This window comes from Dipodomys spectabilis, unplaced genomic scaffold, assembly GCF_019054845.1.
Source record: "Dipodomys spectabilis isolate Male_0828 unplaced genomic scaffold, ASM1905484v1 ptg000083l, whole genome shotgun sequence".
Classification (NCBI taxonomy): Eukaryota; Metazoa; Chordata; class Mammalia; order Rodentia; family Heteromyidae; genus Dipodomys; species Dipodomys spectabilis.
In genome coordinates, this window is record NW_024870760.1 from 1,605,883 (window position 1) to 1,623,093 (window position 17,211).

At 44.7% G+C, this 17,211-nt stretch overlaps 1 protein-coding gene across 1 annotated transcript in view; it reads left to right on the forward strand.

The window, feature by feature from the left end:
* Nucleotides 1-16,304, forward strand: part of Apcdd1 (APC down-regulated 1) — a 35,664-nt gene extending 19,360 nt beyond the window's left edge. The window contains exons 4-5 of the mRNA XM_042683711.1: nucleotides 10,923-11,244; nucleotides 14,738-16,304. Of these exons, the coding sequence (XP_042539645.1) occupies nucleotides 10,923-11,244; nucleotides 14,738-15,174 (759 nt within the window). The 3' untranslated portion in view covers nucleotides 15,175-16,304. The remainder of the gene's footprint in view (nucleotides 1-10,922; nucleotides 11,245-14,737) is intronic.
* Nucleotides 16,305-17,211: the final 907 nt, after the last annotated feature.

A 17,211-nucleotide genomic window follows, 5' to 3' on the forward strand; every position in this document is an offset into this window, starting at 1 on the left:
CATTTGGCCCCTCTAGTAGCCAACTTCCCACAGATCTGCAGGGGTGGGATGTAGAGAAACTTCATCTGAGCCAAGAACACAGCCCACCCCCCCCCCATCTCACTTATAGCCCTTAGGAGTTGCTAAGCAGGCAGAGTCCTCATCTTCTTCCCCACCACCCCAAGTCCAGGAAGCAAGAGGCTGGTGTCTGAATGAGGAGGCTAGCTGCATCTGCCCCATAGCTGACCTTGGGTTGCTGTTTGTATTCACCTATGCTCAGGTTAGGTCTCCTCACCAGGCCAGCGCATACCCACATGGAATCTTTGGGTTTTTAAACTCAGAACTGAAAAAAAAGGGGATGCTCTAAAAACAAAACAAAATAAAAACCTTTCTTTTCTTTTTTAACTTTTATTAAATGCCAGTACTGGGGCCTGAACTCAGGGCCAGTGCACTCTCCCTTAGCTTTAATACTGAAAACTAATGCTCTATCACTTGAGCCACAACTGGCTTTTTGGTGGTTGATTAGAGATGAGTCTTGTGGATCTTTTGCCTAGCTGGCTTCAAACCATGATCTGAGATCTCAGCCTCTTGTGAAGCTAAAATGATAGACATAAGCCATTAGTGCCTAGCCACCTTTCTTTACTTACCCTGTCTCTTCACCTTCAATTGGTGCTATACCTCCAGTGGCAGGCAGCTCAGACCAGAGCTCATAAGTCACATGACCCCTCTCCACCTGCCAGCTCCTTTATTCTGCTGTGAAGGCTGGAGGACGACCTTCACTGTCGTCATCTCTGATTACTAATCAGAGCCTGTCCATTGTGGAATACACTTGTAGCCCCTGGAAGGACCTGTCTTCAAAGTGAGAGTTATTTACCTTAGGTATGGAAATTAAAGATGGCATCATAATGCTGACCTTGAGCAGAAAAAGTAAGGAACAGTACTCAGGCCCTGAGTTCAAGTCCCAGTACAAAAAATCAATCAATAAGAAAGAAATACACTCTAATCTCCAGTCTGATACCAAGATTCCGAAATATGAAGGGTAGAAAGAACTTGGGTAGTATTTAGGAAGTAAAAGGAAAAGTACTGAGAAAAGTATCAAGACAGGAAGGCACAGAGTAGCATGCTGATTCTACTTTTATAAAATCAACAATTAAAGAAGAAAGGAATTAAGGATTTCTGGGAGGGTACAAGAAATCTGGCCATGAATGGCCTCTGACAGTGGGACTGTGTGGGGCAATCAGACACCTTCGCTTTTTGTACCTTCTGTGATGTGCACCACAAACTTCTATTATCTAATCACCTTGCCACGAAAAATTTAAATTCCTAAAAGAACCATTCTCTCCAAGACCCTGATGAATGCTGAGGCCCGGTAAAGCTGGCAGGAGGGTTTAGGCTTCCAGAGGCTGGCCAGGCACTCTGGGACTGCTGGGGATGCCTCGCTGGGGTAGGTGGGGACAGTGGAAGGCTGTGTAGCTACAGAACCTGAAAAGGCATATTCTTTTCTTGTCCTTCATCTTGTACCTCTTGGCCCACTGAACCCTCAGGAAGTTTTTAGATCCTTTCCCAGGACAGCTGTGGGGAGGAATAAATGCACTTGGCCATTCGTGGCTTTCTAGACAGACACTGGACCTGGTAAAACCCAGTGTCCTGTGCCTATGGGATGTCCAGAAGCAGGTTCTTTGGGCTGCCTGTGGCCACCCTGTCTAGAACAGGAAGCAGCAGAGTGTCTTCAAAGAGCCACAGTCCTGTGCAGGAGGGGCTGGAATCTCCCTCCTTTGAACTCTTCGCCTCCCTTAATTGCTGGTCCATGGAGACCTGGCTGAAAATTAGTTTAAATGCTAAATTGAGTTTCAAACCACGAGTCTCAGCCCCTGTGGAAACAGGACACCATGTAAAAATAGAAACTTCAAGTCAACTTGTTTTTCTAGGCTTTATGCAGCTTTGCTGTGAGGTTCAGAGTCCTTTGGCAAGTAATTGATGTTTGCAGAGATTCAGGTGTGTGAGGATTATTTCAGGAGGAAACTGGCTCCTCTTCATTAAGAAAAAAATCAAGGCAACCTAAAATAATCCTGGAAGAAGATGCTTTGATTAAATGGAGTTTTAACATACGAAGGCAGCCATTACCCTCAGCTTGGATTCTTCAGAGCCAGGCAGTTAAGATTGTATAGCCAAGTTCATGCTTACAGTGATAGAATCAAATGGTTATTAAAAAGCAAATGGTTGCCAGAAGCATTAGAAACACCAAAACCTCAGGATCAGACTTGTAAGCAAATGGAATTGGTCTTTCTCCAAAATCCTGAAATGATTTAACCACATGGTTATAAATCAAAGGGGTTGTCTGAAAACAAGACAGCTTTCCCCAAGCTGTGTCTCTTAAATATTCTGTCCCAGCAAAACAGCTGTGGTGGAGCTGTCTACAAGAACGAGGAAAGCACAAGGCTTTTAAAGGACTTGAGACCTCCAAGAAAAGAAGAAAAGGACCAAAGCTCTGTGTGCTCTCAAGTTCTGTGGAAGCTTCAGGCTAGGAACCAATGTGCCAACCAGACAGAACCTTGTTAGAAATGTCTGTCCTTCTGGGTCCATAGGGCATTGGTTGCAAGGCACCTATGGATGCCAAAATTGTTCACATAAAATAGTGCAGTACTGGTGTAGGACCTCTGAACATCTTCCAACATGCTTTAAATCATGTCTAGAAGACATATAATATCTAAGATGACTTAAGTGTGATGTTAAACAGATAGGAAATACTAATCAAGGCACTTGTATGTGTTCAGTACTGATGCAACTAGTTTTCTCAATATGTTCTATCCATTATAGTTGGTTCAATCCTCAGGTGCAAAAGCTAAAGATTCAGAGGGCTGATTATATGTGAAAAATATTATTGAACTGTGGGCCTTCTGCTGCTGATGACATTAGGGGATTTCAGATCAGGTGGCTATCAGCAGTGGGCTTTTCAACTCAGGGACTGGATGGACTCTGCAGCAAACTGGGTACGGTCTCCCTAAATGTGTGTGGCATGGCTCCTGGGTGGGGCAGCCCTGGAGTGGGAAAGAAGCTAAGTATTCCCTGGTGTATTCTGCCAGTGTGAGGAAAAGTACATGTGGTATAGGAGTGGTAGGAGATAAAGAATGGTACAAGGCCAGAGGTACAAGAAGTTAGGCCTGCCGATAGTATTATCAGTGGCTTACACTGGTAATTCTATCTACTCAGGAGGCTGAAATCTGAGGATCAAGATTCAAAACCAGCCCAGGGAAAGGAAGTCCATGAGACTCTTATCTTCAGTGAACCAGCTGGAGCTGTGGCTCCAGTGTAGAATTCTAGCCTTTAGCAAAAAAGCTAAGAGATAGTGCCCAGGCACTGAGTTCAAGCCCTATTACTGGCACTAAAAGAATGAAAGGAGGGAGGGAGGGAAGAGAAGGAGGGAGGAAAGAAAAGAAAGTGATGGCTTTGTGGCCATTTCATTTGGGCAGAGCATGAAGTATCCCCAGTTTGCTATTCTCCAGGCTGCTGCCCTCCAGCCATATTTACAGACCCAGATTATTTTATTTCTTGACTCTCAACTCCTCCAGAGTATTTTGGCAGACCGACAGGCACTTGGGGTTGCTTTATTTCAGGAGTTTGCAGATCAGGAAAGATTTGTTGTCAGGAACAATGCAAGTAGTAAACATTTCACCCTTAAAAGGCAAAAACACTGAGAGGCCAGGATGAAAACCCAGCAAGCAGGAAATCAGCCATTTGAAAAGTATGTCTTACGTCTTTACTGCACAAGTGTCAGCTGAGCAGTGTGGGGAGAGAGAGGAGTGGTCCAAGCCTGGGGGTTCTTGGAATTCACAGCAGACTTAATTATTTTTGAAAAATTATCAGAATCAATTGCTTAAATGAATTAAAATGCCTAGGAATTGATGAAACAAGCAAAAATAAGTACAAATGTTTTTCTGCAATGAATCTTAAAGTCATGTCTCATAAAGAAACATCTCGGTGCTGGGAAGGTGGCTCAGTGGTACAATGCTTGTCTTGCATGCATGAGGCCCTGGGTTCAATTCCTCAGCACCACATAAAGAGAAAAAGCCAGAAGTGGTGCTGTGGCTCAAGTGGTAGAGCGCTAGTCTTGAACTGAAGAGCTGAGGGACAGCACCCAGGCCCAGAGTTCAAGCCCCACAATCAACCAAAAAAAAGAAAAAAGAAACAGCTCCTGGCTTGAAGTTCAGAAAATTGAAAATTAATAAACAGCTCCTAGTAAGCCTACCTCACTAATGAATCTGTATATAATTGTGTATGTAGAGAGATCTTCATGGAATTACTGTTTCCTAAAACAAGAAAGACCTTTGCAGCTGGTGCTCTTGGCTCACACCTGTAATTCTAGCTATTCAGGAGGCAGAGATTTGAGGATCTTGATTCTAAGCCATCTTGATTCTAAACTCATATTTCCAATTAAACAATTAAGCACTGGAAGTGGAGGTGTTGCTCAAGGGGTAAAGGACCAGCCTTGAGTGAAATATCCCAAGTAGAGCACAAGCCCTTGAGTTCAAGCCCCAGTGGAAGAGGGGGTGGGGTGGAAAGAAAGTAGGAAAAGAACTCAGGGAGGGCGGAAGGGAGAAAAAGAAGGGGGAAAGGAAGAAAGAAAGGAAGGAAAGAAGGAAGAAAGGAAGAGAAAGGAGAGAGAGAGAAAGGAAAAAGAAAAGAAAGGGGGGAGGAAGGAACAAGCAAACTTGTGAGCTCACTTCTTAGGTATGAGGTTCTTAGAAAGCTAATTTCTGGGAATGTGGCTTAGTGGTAGAGTGTTTGCCCAGCATGCATGAAGCCCTGGGTTTGACTCCTCAGTACCACATAAACAGAAAGGCTGGAAGTGGTACTGTGGCTCAAGTGTTATCTTTTAGCAAAAAAGAAGCTTAGGGACAGTGCCCAGACCCTGAGCTCAAGCCCCAGGACTGACCATAAAAAAAAAAAAAAGCTCATTTCTGGAGGTTTCTTTCTCCTGAACTCTGAGGTATAGAAGAGTGTCCAGTTGCTATTTATTCCCCACACACATACCCACACCCACATGTTCAGTAGCAGCTACAAACCCAATAGGCTGCTTTCTGGTGCTGTCACAAAATACCAGATTCTGAGTAATTTGTAAGTGGAGATTTAGTTAGTTCATGGTCCTGGAGGCTGGGAATTCTAAGAGCACAGCACTGGTACGTGTTGAGTGTCTTCCTGTTGTATCATAACTCGGAGGGTATCCGTGGTGAGACAGATTAAGTTTGCTAGCTCAGGACTCTCTTCCTCCTCTTAGGAAACCACTACTTAAATGATCATAGCGTCCCTGACCTGATGAACTCGTCCAATTCTAAATACCTCCCAGAGCTCCATCCTGAAATACCATTAACATTAATTTGGGGATTGTGAACTTACAGGGAACACATTCAAACCATGACAGTCAGAAACCATCAGCTCCTTCATAGTACAAGAGGTGGTTGTGTAATGTCCCTGTGACCCTCCCTGTGGCTTCCTGCTCCTTACAACATGTGCCTCCTTCCTGCTTGGAGACCAGGCTCACATAGTCAGTGCACTACTGCGCAGCTGTGCCCACCTCGGCCACCCCGCCTGGGAGCAGAGAAAGACTGCAAGTGTCTTGGGTAGCTTAGGATGCTAGACAGACTGCCCTCACCTAGACAGCAGCTTTGGAGGTTGAGAAACTGCCCTTACTTAACAGCAGCTTTGGAGGTTGAAAGACTAAGAGAAGGGTGACACCCTAAGAGGAAGAGTGGGGTTCTGGTGAAGGTCTTCTCCTTGACAATGTACACAGCTTATTCCTCATTCTGTCCTCCATGACAAAAAAAAAATGAGGGAAAACTTGGCAGCCTCTTTTTATAAGGGCATTAATCCTGTTAATCCAGGAGGTAGCACTCAGTAAACTCCACCCCTGTGATCCAGTTACCTCAAGATCCCACATCCAATTCCCCTTACATTCAGGGTCACAATTGCAAAACAGTAATTTGACAAGATATAAATATTCAGTCCAATCCAGCAAGGCAGGCAGCCAGCATAGAAGTGTAAACCTCAGTACCAGAGACAATTTGTGTAGCCATTCTGTCAGTGTAATCATTCTATCCCCAGGTCACAGGGTCCTAGAATCTCAGATGTAGAAAGCACCTCAAGAGGCCTTTCCTTCAGGGCATTCAATGCTTTTCTGAATGATGATCAGCTGCTCTATTAGCCTCCTTATCCAGGTTACCTTTCTACTGTCAATCTGCCCATCAGAAACCTCATTACAACCAGTAAACATGCTGTCCTCTGCTGGAAAGCATGGGAAATATGAAAAGACTGCATTGACCTGGCTTCAAAGTATGTACAGTACAGTGCCCAAGAAAAGCACTCAGGATTGTCTCCAGCAGGAATTGCACCTGGAGAGTTGTGCAGTTCATTGTAAGCAATATTTTGGACATGGGCTACTAGTGTTTATCCCCTACACTAAAACCCTAGGAAAAGAAATTCCCATTATTTGTTTCCATCTCTCCTTTCCCTTAAACAAAACTTCTTAAACTCAAGAAATTGAAGACTTAGGTTTTGTCCAGACTGCTTCTCTAGTTGACCTATTCACAAGATTCCTTCAAGTAACTTCTTCCATTTGGGACGGTGATGAAAACAAGAGGACCCTCTGCAGATGTTGTTGATGAACCAGCTCTCCAGAAATAAATGTTGGCAGGAAATGGGAGAGAGCTGGAAGAGCCTCATCAGTCATCAGCCCGAGAAGACCCTTTTCTAGGAGCTGGAGTCCTTGTGAGGGGGACATCTGTTCTTCTTAGGACTTCAGTCTTAGAGCTGTCTGGGGCCAGGAGGTAGCACTCAGAAAGTCCTAAGACCAAGGCCTGAGTCTACTTTGGGTTTGCAGAGACATCTGAGCCAAGTTATTTTCTCTGTGTGAGTCCCTTTTCTGCCTTGCCTTGAAACCATGCTATGGTCTCTTTGGGAGATGGAAGCTCTTGGATGTAGATATGCTTGACATCCTCAGAACCCAGTGCTCTCTGCAGACTGAAGCTCTTATACCTGTTCCCTGGGATCCAGTCAAGAGTCTATAGGCAAAAGAGGCATGCTCTCCACTTCTTGCTGGTAGCATTGCTCACTTAGAAAGTTCATTTTAAAAAATGGGTTTTATCTTTTCAGAGATTACTTTGATAGGAATCTTTTTCTTCCCAACTCTGTCTCTGCCTTTTTGTGGTGTTGGGGATTGAACCCAGGGCCTCTTGCATGCTAGATAAACACTTTACAACTGAACCACACCCTAGCCCATTAATTAAGGCTGTTTATAGTACAAGTCAATAGCAACAAGGGTATATGGAACATGTTCTGGTCCCTCGGCTTTAGTGTTCAGATCTTGTATATACAACAGCTTTAAATAACCCTCTTTAAGTTTCTGGGAAATTTAATGGTATAGGAACTAAATTGGTGAGCAGGGGAATCTAGAACATGGTGGTGCTTCTCCAATGAGAAAATCCATAAATAGAGCAAATTTCATGAGAAACAGTATTTTACAGTACAGATCACCATTCATGCTTACAAACTGCACCTGAAATTCTCTTTCCATTTATAATCTTGAAAGGCTACTATTTAAGAAAGCCACTTTTAGCCGGGCACTGGTGGCTCACGCCAGTAGTCCTAGCTACTCAGGAAGCTGAGATCTGAGAACTGAGGTTCAAAGCCAGCCTGGGCAGGAAAGTCTGTGAGACTCTTAGCTCCAATTAACACCAGAAAACTGGAGGTGGCGCTGTGGCTCAAGTGGTAAAGCACTAGCCTTGAGCTGAAGAGCTCAGGGACAATGCTCAGGCCCAGAGTTCAAGCCCCATGTCCAAGAAAAATAAAAAAATCACTTTCGAAAAGTTGTCCAGCAATACAGGGTGGAGGCATTATTTTCCGCTTTTCTGAAATTATGCCTATAGTTCTCTTTTTTATTTAAATCACAGGTAGTAAGAATCAAGCTGTTTCTTTGTTCATGTCCTCAGAGAGGAAGACCCTGTGTGTATCATAACTTATCTCCTAGCAGCAGTTACAGAGTTGTTTCAAGTAACTAAGTAACTAGTCAACTCAAAAGCCAAGAATAAAAAAGCCACCAAAAACACCAGAAAGGCAAAGAAAGAAAGTAGGTAAAATGGATATAAAGGGTTTGAATCGATAATTCTGTAAGATGTATGAATAGCCATTAAGCATGTGAAAATAACCACAGTGGGATTCTGTGGGCAACTTAGTAGTTGCCTATCAGAACGGCTGTTACCCACAAACAAGAAGGTGGGAAAATGGAACCCTTATGTGTTGGAGATAGAAATGTGAAAAGATGCAGCCACTGCAGAAAATAGCATGGTGGTTGCTGAAAAATAAAGCAGTGAATTGCCAGTGGTCCAGCTATTCTGCTTCTGAGTTAATATCCCAAAACACTGAAAGCAGAGACCCAAACAGGTATTCAGAAACCATGACAACATTCTTCACAGCAGTCAGAATGGGAGCAATCTAAGTGTCTATCAGTACTTAAGTGGAAACAAAAACAAATGTGAACAAACGGTAGACTATGACTCAGCCCTAAAAAGGAAGGGAAAATTGAGCAAGGCACTAGTGATTCATACATACTTGTAATGCTAATCACTTGGGAGACTGAGAATAGGAGGATTGTTGTTCAAGGCCAGCTGATCAAAAAAAAAATCACAAAATTTCTTCTCATCCTGGTCATAGCAGTATATTCCTGTCATCTCAAGCTACATGGGAAGCTGAGATTGGAGGATTGAGTTTCTAAGAAAAAAAGTCCTTGAGACTTCATCTCCTTGGAGGGAATCTGGATGAAGTGGCATGGGCAATGTGACCCAGCAGTAAGTAAAAGCCTAAAGTAGGCAGATCATAGCTCAGGCACAGGCACATGTCCAAGCAAGAAGTGAGACCTTTTTTTAAAAAATAACCAATGAAAAATGAGGCCAGAGGTATAGGTAAGTAGTATCATGCCAGCCTAGCCAGAACAAGGCACTGAGTTCAAACTTTAGTTCTGCAAAAGAAAGAAGAAAGGTAGTTCTGCAAAAGAAAGAAGAAAGGAAGGAAGGAGGGAAGAAAGGGAGAGAAGGAGAAAGAGGAGAAAGAAAGATGAAGAGGGGAGGGAGGCCATGCACTGGTGGCTCATGTCTATAATCCTAGCTCCACAGGAAGCTGAAATGTGAGGATTATGGTTCAAAGCCAGCCTGGGCAGGAAAGTCTGTGGGACTTCCCCAAAAGCTGGAAGTGGTTCAAGTGGTACAGTACTAGTCTTGAGCAAAAGAGCACAGGGACAGCACCTGGGCCCTGAATCCAGGAGCCTTGCCCCCCCCCCACCCCCCCCCCCCAAAAAAAAGAATAAAGGAAAGAGAGAAACAAACTTTATCCATTGTACTGGTGACTCACCCCTCTAATCCTAGCTACTTGGAAGGTTGAGATTAGAATTTCAATTTGAGGCCATCCCAAGTATAAGTCGAGACTTCTTCTCAACCAGAAGCTGGATGTGGTAAAGTGTGCCTGTCAACCTAGCCATATAGAAGAAATCAAGAGGATCCCTTATTTCACATCTAAGCAGCATCCTGAGCTTTTCCTGAATCAGTATTGCTATTTGAGGGGGCTGGGGGACAACCAAAACTCATTTCAGGGACTGAGATACTTCTCAAGAAGGGCCAGGAATGAAGTAGTCCCAGCTGATTTTCCTAAGATCCTAGTTCCAGATAGCAAGCCAAATGTGAGGAATGGTGGATGTTTGGTGGGTGAAATGAACCATGCAGCCCACAGGCCTCTGAGGCCTGCCAGGAATGGGCCCAGTGGGCATCACATAGCCTTGCTATGTAACTCCAGCAGGGAGGCCACCAGCTCTGTGAGGTACCTTGGAGATCCCATGGCTTCACACATCTTCCTAGGGGCTCCTCTTGCTTTCAGAATGTGGCTGGTCTACCTGCAAGTGCTGCTGAGAGTGGCATTGGCCAGAACCCATCCCAACACAGCTTCATCCCCTCCTGTGAGAGGCATCACACTTTTGGTGACAGTCTTGTCACTGATACCATGCCTGATAGGTTCTAGAGCTGAGCATGCTACTGACTCCATGCTAACTTTTCATCCTGGCCTTTACATGTCAGAACAACTGTTTAGGGGGTAAAAATAAAACATGGAACCTTTACCTCATAGTAGCTTATTGAGGAACCTTGTATTGGATAGTTCCTGAACTTGTGATGCTTTCTTTGAACTCAGTTTGTGTGTTATTCACTCTAACATACATTTGAAAGATGGTGGCTAGTGGCAGGAGACAGATCCTGTGTATCTGGTCTTCTTACTGAATGAGTTCACTGAGCAAGAGCCACCTTGATCTTCCTCTCTTGGAACACGTGTGCAAGTGGCTATAATGGTTACCATTGTTAAATGAGGAAGTCAAAACAGAAATGAATCAGTTTCCTAAGATCACCAGCTGTGTGGTGAGACGATGGGTCTGGCTCAGGACTGTCAGGACCTGGCTAGAGCCATCTTTCTGTGCTAGTATTTATCTGAACCTTGATGCACTGTATACATGTGGTCTGATGGTGTGTGTGTGTGTGTGTGTGTGTGTGTACATATGCTTTAGCACTGGAACTTTAATTCAGGGCCTGGGACACTGGTGCTTCACCACTTAAGCCACAGTTCCACTTCCAGCTTTTGGGGTGGCTAATTGTAGATCAGAGTCTCATGGGCTTTCCTGCCCAGGCTGACTTTGAACCTCAATCCTCAGAACTCAAAATCCTGAGCAGCTAGGATTACAGGCATAAGCCACTGGCACTTGGCTTGTATGTTAGGCAGGTCTGTCCTGTGAAGCAGAAACTTAGGTGTGTTCACAAACACATCACTCTCCTCTCTGTGCTCCAGAGTTGGCTTTTAATTGCTCTAAGGCTTCTGATTGCTTCTCAGGTCTCTTAAGTGTATGTGTTTCTTGGCTTCAGAATCACAACCATGCCTGCATAGCCTGTCGGATCATCTACCGCTCTGATGAACACCACCCTCCCATCCTGCCCCCAAAGGCTGACTTGACCATTGGTCTGCATGGGGAATGGGTGAGCCAGCGTTGTGAGGTGCGTCCTGAAGTCCTGTTCCTCACCCGCCACTTCATCTTCCACGACAACAACAACACCTGGGAAGGGCATTACTACCACTACTCAGATCCTGTGTGCAAGCACCCTACTTTCACCATCTATGCCCGGGGCCGATACAGTCATGGCATGCTCTCCTCCAGGGTCATGGGTGGCACAGAGTTCGTGTTCAAAGGTAGGTCTGCTACCTCCTGTCCCTACAGAGTGTCTCAGGAGCTGTTCTAAGATGTTTTTGTTGAGGCAGAGCCTGAGAGAAGAGGCATCTTCTTCTTTTTCTTCTTTTATTTTTCTGTGCCAGTGTTCAGTCTTGAGCTCAAGACCGGAACACTGTCCCTTAGCTTTTTCATTCAAGGCTAGAGCTCTTCCATTTGAACCACAGCTCTATTTCCAGCTTTTTTTTTTGGTGTTTAATAGGGAAAAAGACTCTCATAGACTTTCTTGCCCAGGCTGGCTTTGAACCTTGATCCTCATATCTCAACCTCCTGAATAGCTAGGATTATGGACATGAGCCACTTGCATCTGGTAAGAGCATCTTTTTATTTTGCTCTATATGCTTGGGATGGACCAAGGGAGCTATTTTTATCTCTCAAAGCATCCTTGGAAATGCCCTTGAGCCCCGGTCTGGTCAGCAGGGCCAGATCCCTGTAGCTTAAATGTAGTGGATTCCATATCACTTATATGGGTAGCTGTCAGGTATGGCCCAGCCAGGACACTACTGTGAACAGAACCTTACCTCTGTGTGTTCCTTTATTGGCACACTTAGGCAGGACTGAGCTGCCTCTCTGACAGTGTCATACTTGTTCATGTGCCAGGTGCCTTTCTGATGGGGGAGCACATGTGTATACATTGAACACACACAAGTGCACGCAAGTATCTGCTCCACAGTACAACCCTGCCTAACAAAACAGACCACACTGTGCCTGTATCTCAAGCCTATAATCCTAGTGCTCATGAAGATCATGGTTCAAAGCCAACCTTGGCAGAAAAGTCCGTGAGACTCTTACCTCCTATTATCCACATTAAAAAAAAAAACAAAAAACAGAGATGTGGATCAAGTGGCAGAGTGCCAGCTTTGAGTGAAAAGCTAAGGGACAGTACCTAGGTCTTGAGTTCAAGCCCCAGTACCATTGAAAGAAAAAAAAAGCCAGGTGCCAGTGGCTCATGCCTATAATGCTAGCTACTTAGGAGGCTGAGGTCTGAGGATCATGGTTTGAAGCCAGCCCACAGGAAAGCCTGTAAGACTTTTATCTCCAATTAACCACCAGAAAAACAGAAGTGGAGCTTTAGTTCAAAGTAATAGAGTTCCAGCCTTGAATGAAAAAGCTCAGGGACAGCACCCAGGCCCTAAGTTCAAGCCCTACAATCAACAAAAAAGATAAAAATCAGACCACATATATGCAATACATTAGAGCCAAGCTGAGTAACAGCACAGAAAGAGCTGTGACCTGGTCCTGAGTGCCATAGACTAGCCCTACCTCCTCATAGCTGGTGATCCTGGCGACTCCACTGAGGCTCAGAGTTGCCATTCCCAACCTGAGCTCCCCCTGCACGTCACCTTGTCACAGACTGGAAGGTAGGAGCACCACTGGGAAGGTTGGAGCTGAGTGCTAATCACCAAGCAAAGAGGCTAGATCACTTGAGGCTGTTCACAGCCCAGTGGCCTTGCAGACACTGTTTTAATTCTCTTTTTAAAGCTTGAACATCTTTGTAAAGTAGCACCTCCCCTGAGACACCAAATAAAGACTGATGGCTTTGGTCCTGAGGTGAGCCCTCCAAAGAAGCATTGTAGTATCATATTGTGCAAGGTTCCCAAAACACCTTAGCCCATCTGTTCAGGGATGCAAGTTCATTCCTGGCACACCAGCCTCTGCCTCGTGATGAGCCAGGCTGGGGACATTCAGTCTCTGACCACTGGGCCCAAAACCTGTTATGTTACATGCAGTGGAGACCAGGGGCTTCCAAAGAAACACCCCACAAAACTGGGCTTCTGTTCATTTATTTACTCTTTTTGTTTGTTTGTTTGCACTCTGACTTAATTTAGATGTCTAATTTAGGGGCCGGTGCTAATTTTTAAGACTGATGGATAGTTGACACCAGCACTTTGTCATAGACACAAGCATTTATTATTTTTGCATCCTAAGGAGTCATTTTTTGCAAACACAATTTTAGGGAAATACTGTGATGGTTTCCTGTTATACTGTCAGGCACAATCAGCCACACACTGAGCACAGCATTTACACACCAAATGCAGCCTGTTTGCTGATCACAAAAGCTGCTCCTTGCTATCTGCAGGGTATTAATTACAGAACCCATTAGAATACCAGGCCCCAAGTTCCCCAAGTCCCTTCTGTAAAAAAGCATAGTGAAACAAGGTGCTGGTGGCTCATGCCTTTGATACTAGCTACTCAGGAGGCTGAGATCTAAGGATCTTAGTTCTAGATCCTCAGCCAGTCCAGGCAGAAAAATCTGAGCAACTGTTATTGCCATTTAATCAGCAAAAAGCCAGAAGTGGAGATGTGGTAGGTTGTTAGGCTTGAGAAAAGGCCTTGCAACATGAGCACAAGGCCCTGAGTTTAGGCCCCAGTACTGACACACACAAAAATATAGTGATTTCATCTGCCTTACAACAAGCCTCCCTTAGATAGCACATAATTCCTTTAATTTTAGTTTATTATTTTTGCTGTCCCAGGGCTTGAACTCAGGGCCTGGATGTTGTCCCTGAGGCTCTTTGTGCTTAAGGCTCTACCAGTTAAGCCACAGCACCACTTCTGGCTTTTCTGAATAGTTTATTGGAGATGAGTCTCATGGAGATTTTTCTGTCTGGGCTGGCATCAAACCATAATCCTCAGATTTCAGCCTCCTGAGTAGATAGCATTACAGGTGTGAGCCAGTGGTGCCTGGCTAATGCATAATTTCTAGGTTACCAATAATACCTAGCACACATAACACAATGCCAGTGCTCCATCAATACTTGATATACTGCATTAAGAGACTACTTAAGAATATACAAAGCTGGACACTGATGGCTCATGCCTGTAATCCTAGCTATTCAGCAGGTTGAGACCTCAACATGATAGTCTGAAGGCTTCTCAAGCAGGAAAGTCCATGAAACTCTAATCTCCAATTAGCCACAAAAAAAAGTCATAAATTGGACCAGGCACTTGGTGGCTCACGCCTGTAATCCTAGCTACTCAGAAACCTGAGATCTGAGGATCGCAGTTCAAAGCCAACCCAGGCTGGAAAGACCGTGAGACTCTTATCTCCAATAAACCACTCAGTAAACCAGAAGTGGTACTGTGGCTCAAGAGGTAGAGCATTAGCCTTGAACTGAAGAGCTGAGGGACAGCGCCCAGGCCCAGAATTCAAGCCCCATGACGGACCAAAAAAAAAAGTCAGAAATAGACTTGAACCACATCTTAGCTTCCAGCTTTTTGCTGGTTAATTGGTTTAACATGGATGTAGAAGCTGTGGGTACTAAGGGCTGACTGTATTTGGCATAACTGCCATTTCCCTGGGCATGTGGGACTCCCTGGCCTTAACAGTGTATGTGACTCCATGGTCAACAGTGCTGGAAGGTGGTAGCATTGTTTTCTGAAAAGAAAGCCTTGTAGAGGTCGAGGGTTCCCACCACTGGCTGGGTGAGTCACAAGAATCTCTGTCTCCCACAGTGAATCACATGAAGGTCACCCCGATGGATGCAGCCACTGCCTCACTCCTCAATGTCTTCAATGGGAATGAATGTGGGGCTGAGGGCTCCTGGCAGGTGGGTGTTCAGCAAGATGTGACGCACACCAATGGCTGTGTGGCCCTGGGCATCAAGCTACCTCACACAGAATATGAGATCTTCAAAATGGAGCAGGACGCCCGGGGCCGCTACCTGCTGTTCAATGGCCAGAGGCCCAGCGATGGCTCCAGCCCAGACAGGCCAGAGAAGAGGGCCACATCCTACCAGATGCCTTTGGTCCAGTGTGCCTCAGCCTCGCCCAGGGCGGAGGACTTGTCAGAAGACATTCGGGACCAGGCACCAGGGAGGAGACCCCAGGCCCTGCTGCCTACTGTCCTGTTAAGCCTTTTGACTTTACTACATTGGAACATCCTCAGATAGAAGATTTTTAGAAAATGCTATTTTTTCTAAACTAAGAATCCCTTACCATTTACAGATTTTTTTTTTTAAACAAAAAAAGACATGATTCTTTTGATGCACTTGAACGCCTGAGAACTGTCATCCTCTTCCCCCTCCAGCCTGAGTCATGAACAGCCTGTTTGAAGTTTTCTGCTTTGAACTCCGTCCAGCTGATTCCTGGCCTGAGCAACTTCGTGGCACTTTAAGCCTGCAGCATTTGGGGCGAGCGTGTTTGGTTCAGGCAGCTGGGGGTGGGGGCCAGAGCTAGGTCCTTTCATTTTTGTGCTTCCAATTATTATTGTATTGCTGAGTTGAGCTTAGAAGAAGCATATGACAAGCTACATTTTTTCCTGCCATTTTACTATGGTTATGTCCTGTCTCCTTTGAAACAGTTTTACACTCCAATTTTTCTATGATGGAATCCTATACAGAGTTAGTTTGGGACTGTAATCAAAACACCTTGCCTTAAGATAGAGGAGTCAAATGATAGTAATTAATGACTGCAATCCTAGCTACTGAGGAGGCTGAGGAGCAAGGTTCAAAGCCAACCGTAGGCTGTAAAGTCTATGTGAATTATCTCCAATTAACCAGAAAAAATCTGGAAGTTGAGATGTGGCTCAAGTGCTAGCCTTGAACAAAAAAAAAAACAAAAAGCTAATGGATAATGCCCATGCCAAGAGTTTAAGCTCCAGCACTGGCGAGCGCATGCATGCACACACACACACACGCGTGCACACGCACGCACACACACACACAAAGATTTAGGTATAGATACGTACAGAGGAAAAAGTACAAGGTTTAGCTAAACTATCTTATAATCTATACCAAAATAAGGAGAGAAATGAAAGCTTTCGGAAATGCTGAGTGGGAATGTATGGTAATTAAAGTTTAAAAGTAATTTAAACTGTTCTTACTTTACTACTTTTGTTTTGCTGAGAGAAGAGGCACATGTTCTGTGCTGGTGGTTACATAATGCAAGCTGCTTCTGTATTTGTTCTCACCAGGCCCAGACACTGGGAAAAATAAGAAAGCAAGCTAGTTTGGTGCTGGTGACTCATGCTGAGATCTGAGGATCATGGCTTGAAGATAGTCTAGGCACAAAATCCCATAAGACTCTTATCTCCAATTAACCAGCAAAAAGCCAAATGTGGAGCTGTGACTGAAGTGGCAGCACTCAACAGCCTTAAGTGAAAAAGCTAAGAGTCATAGCTGAGCCCTGAGAGTTCAAGCCCCAGTGCCAGCACCAACAAATGAAGTAACAACAAAAAAGAACATCCTGATTCTAGTCAAGAACAGGTTCCTCTGGGCAGCCCCAGTGGTAGAAGCCACCTGAGTGATAGAGACAACGCACGTTCATCATAGCTTCCCTGTGGGGCATTGAATCCTGGCACACAGTATGTGGTTAAGGGCAGGCAGAGGGAATCATTGCAGCATCTCTGCCATCTTCAAAGATGAATCTGTTCTGATGCTTCAGGAGCTATTCCTGGAAGATAGGTTGGGAATCTGCCACAGTGGATCATCCCTCCATTCGTTCACACCTGGGTGGAGCAGCCTGGTATGAGTCATCTTATCAAACATGCCAGCTTGACTCAGTTTCCTTCCTGTCCTGTCCCTGCCATGTTTTCAAGGCCATCTTACTCAGAGTCAGCTTCTTTTTTTTTTTTTGCATGCCGTAATTCCTTTTGATTATTTCAACTAGTGCTGTGTTGACTCCCCACCAAGTGTTATTGTTATTGTTGACAAGAGATGTGTAGCCCAAGACCTAAGTATAATGAGAGCAGACGTGGAGATCATGGTCCAGAACACTCACCCTCACATTTAAGAATTCACGTGGGAGCTTGGCATAGTGGTATATGCTGCCTATAATTCCAGCACCAGGGAGGCTGAGGTAGGTAGATCACAAGTTCAAGGCTAACTTGGACTACAGGAAGAAAAAAATTAACTTTATGAAATGCAGAGTTTTTCCAGTGTGTTATTAAGTTATAATGATGACATGGGATAGGAAAGTGCTTTATTTTT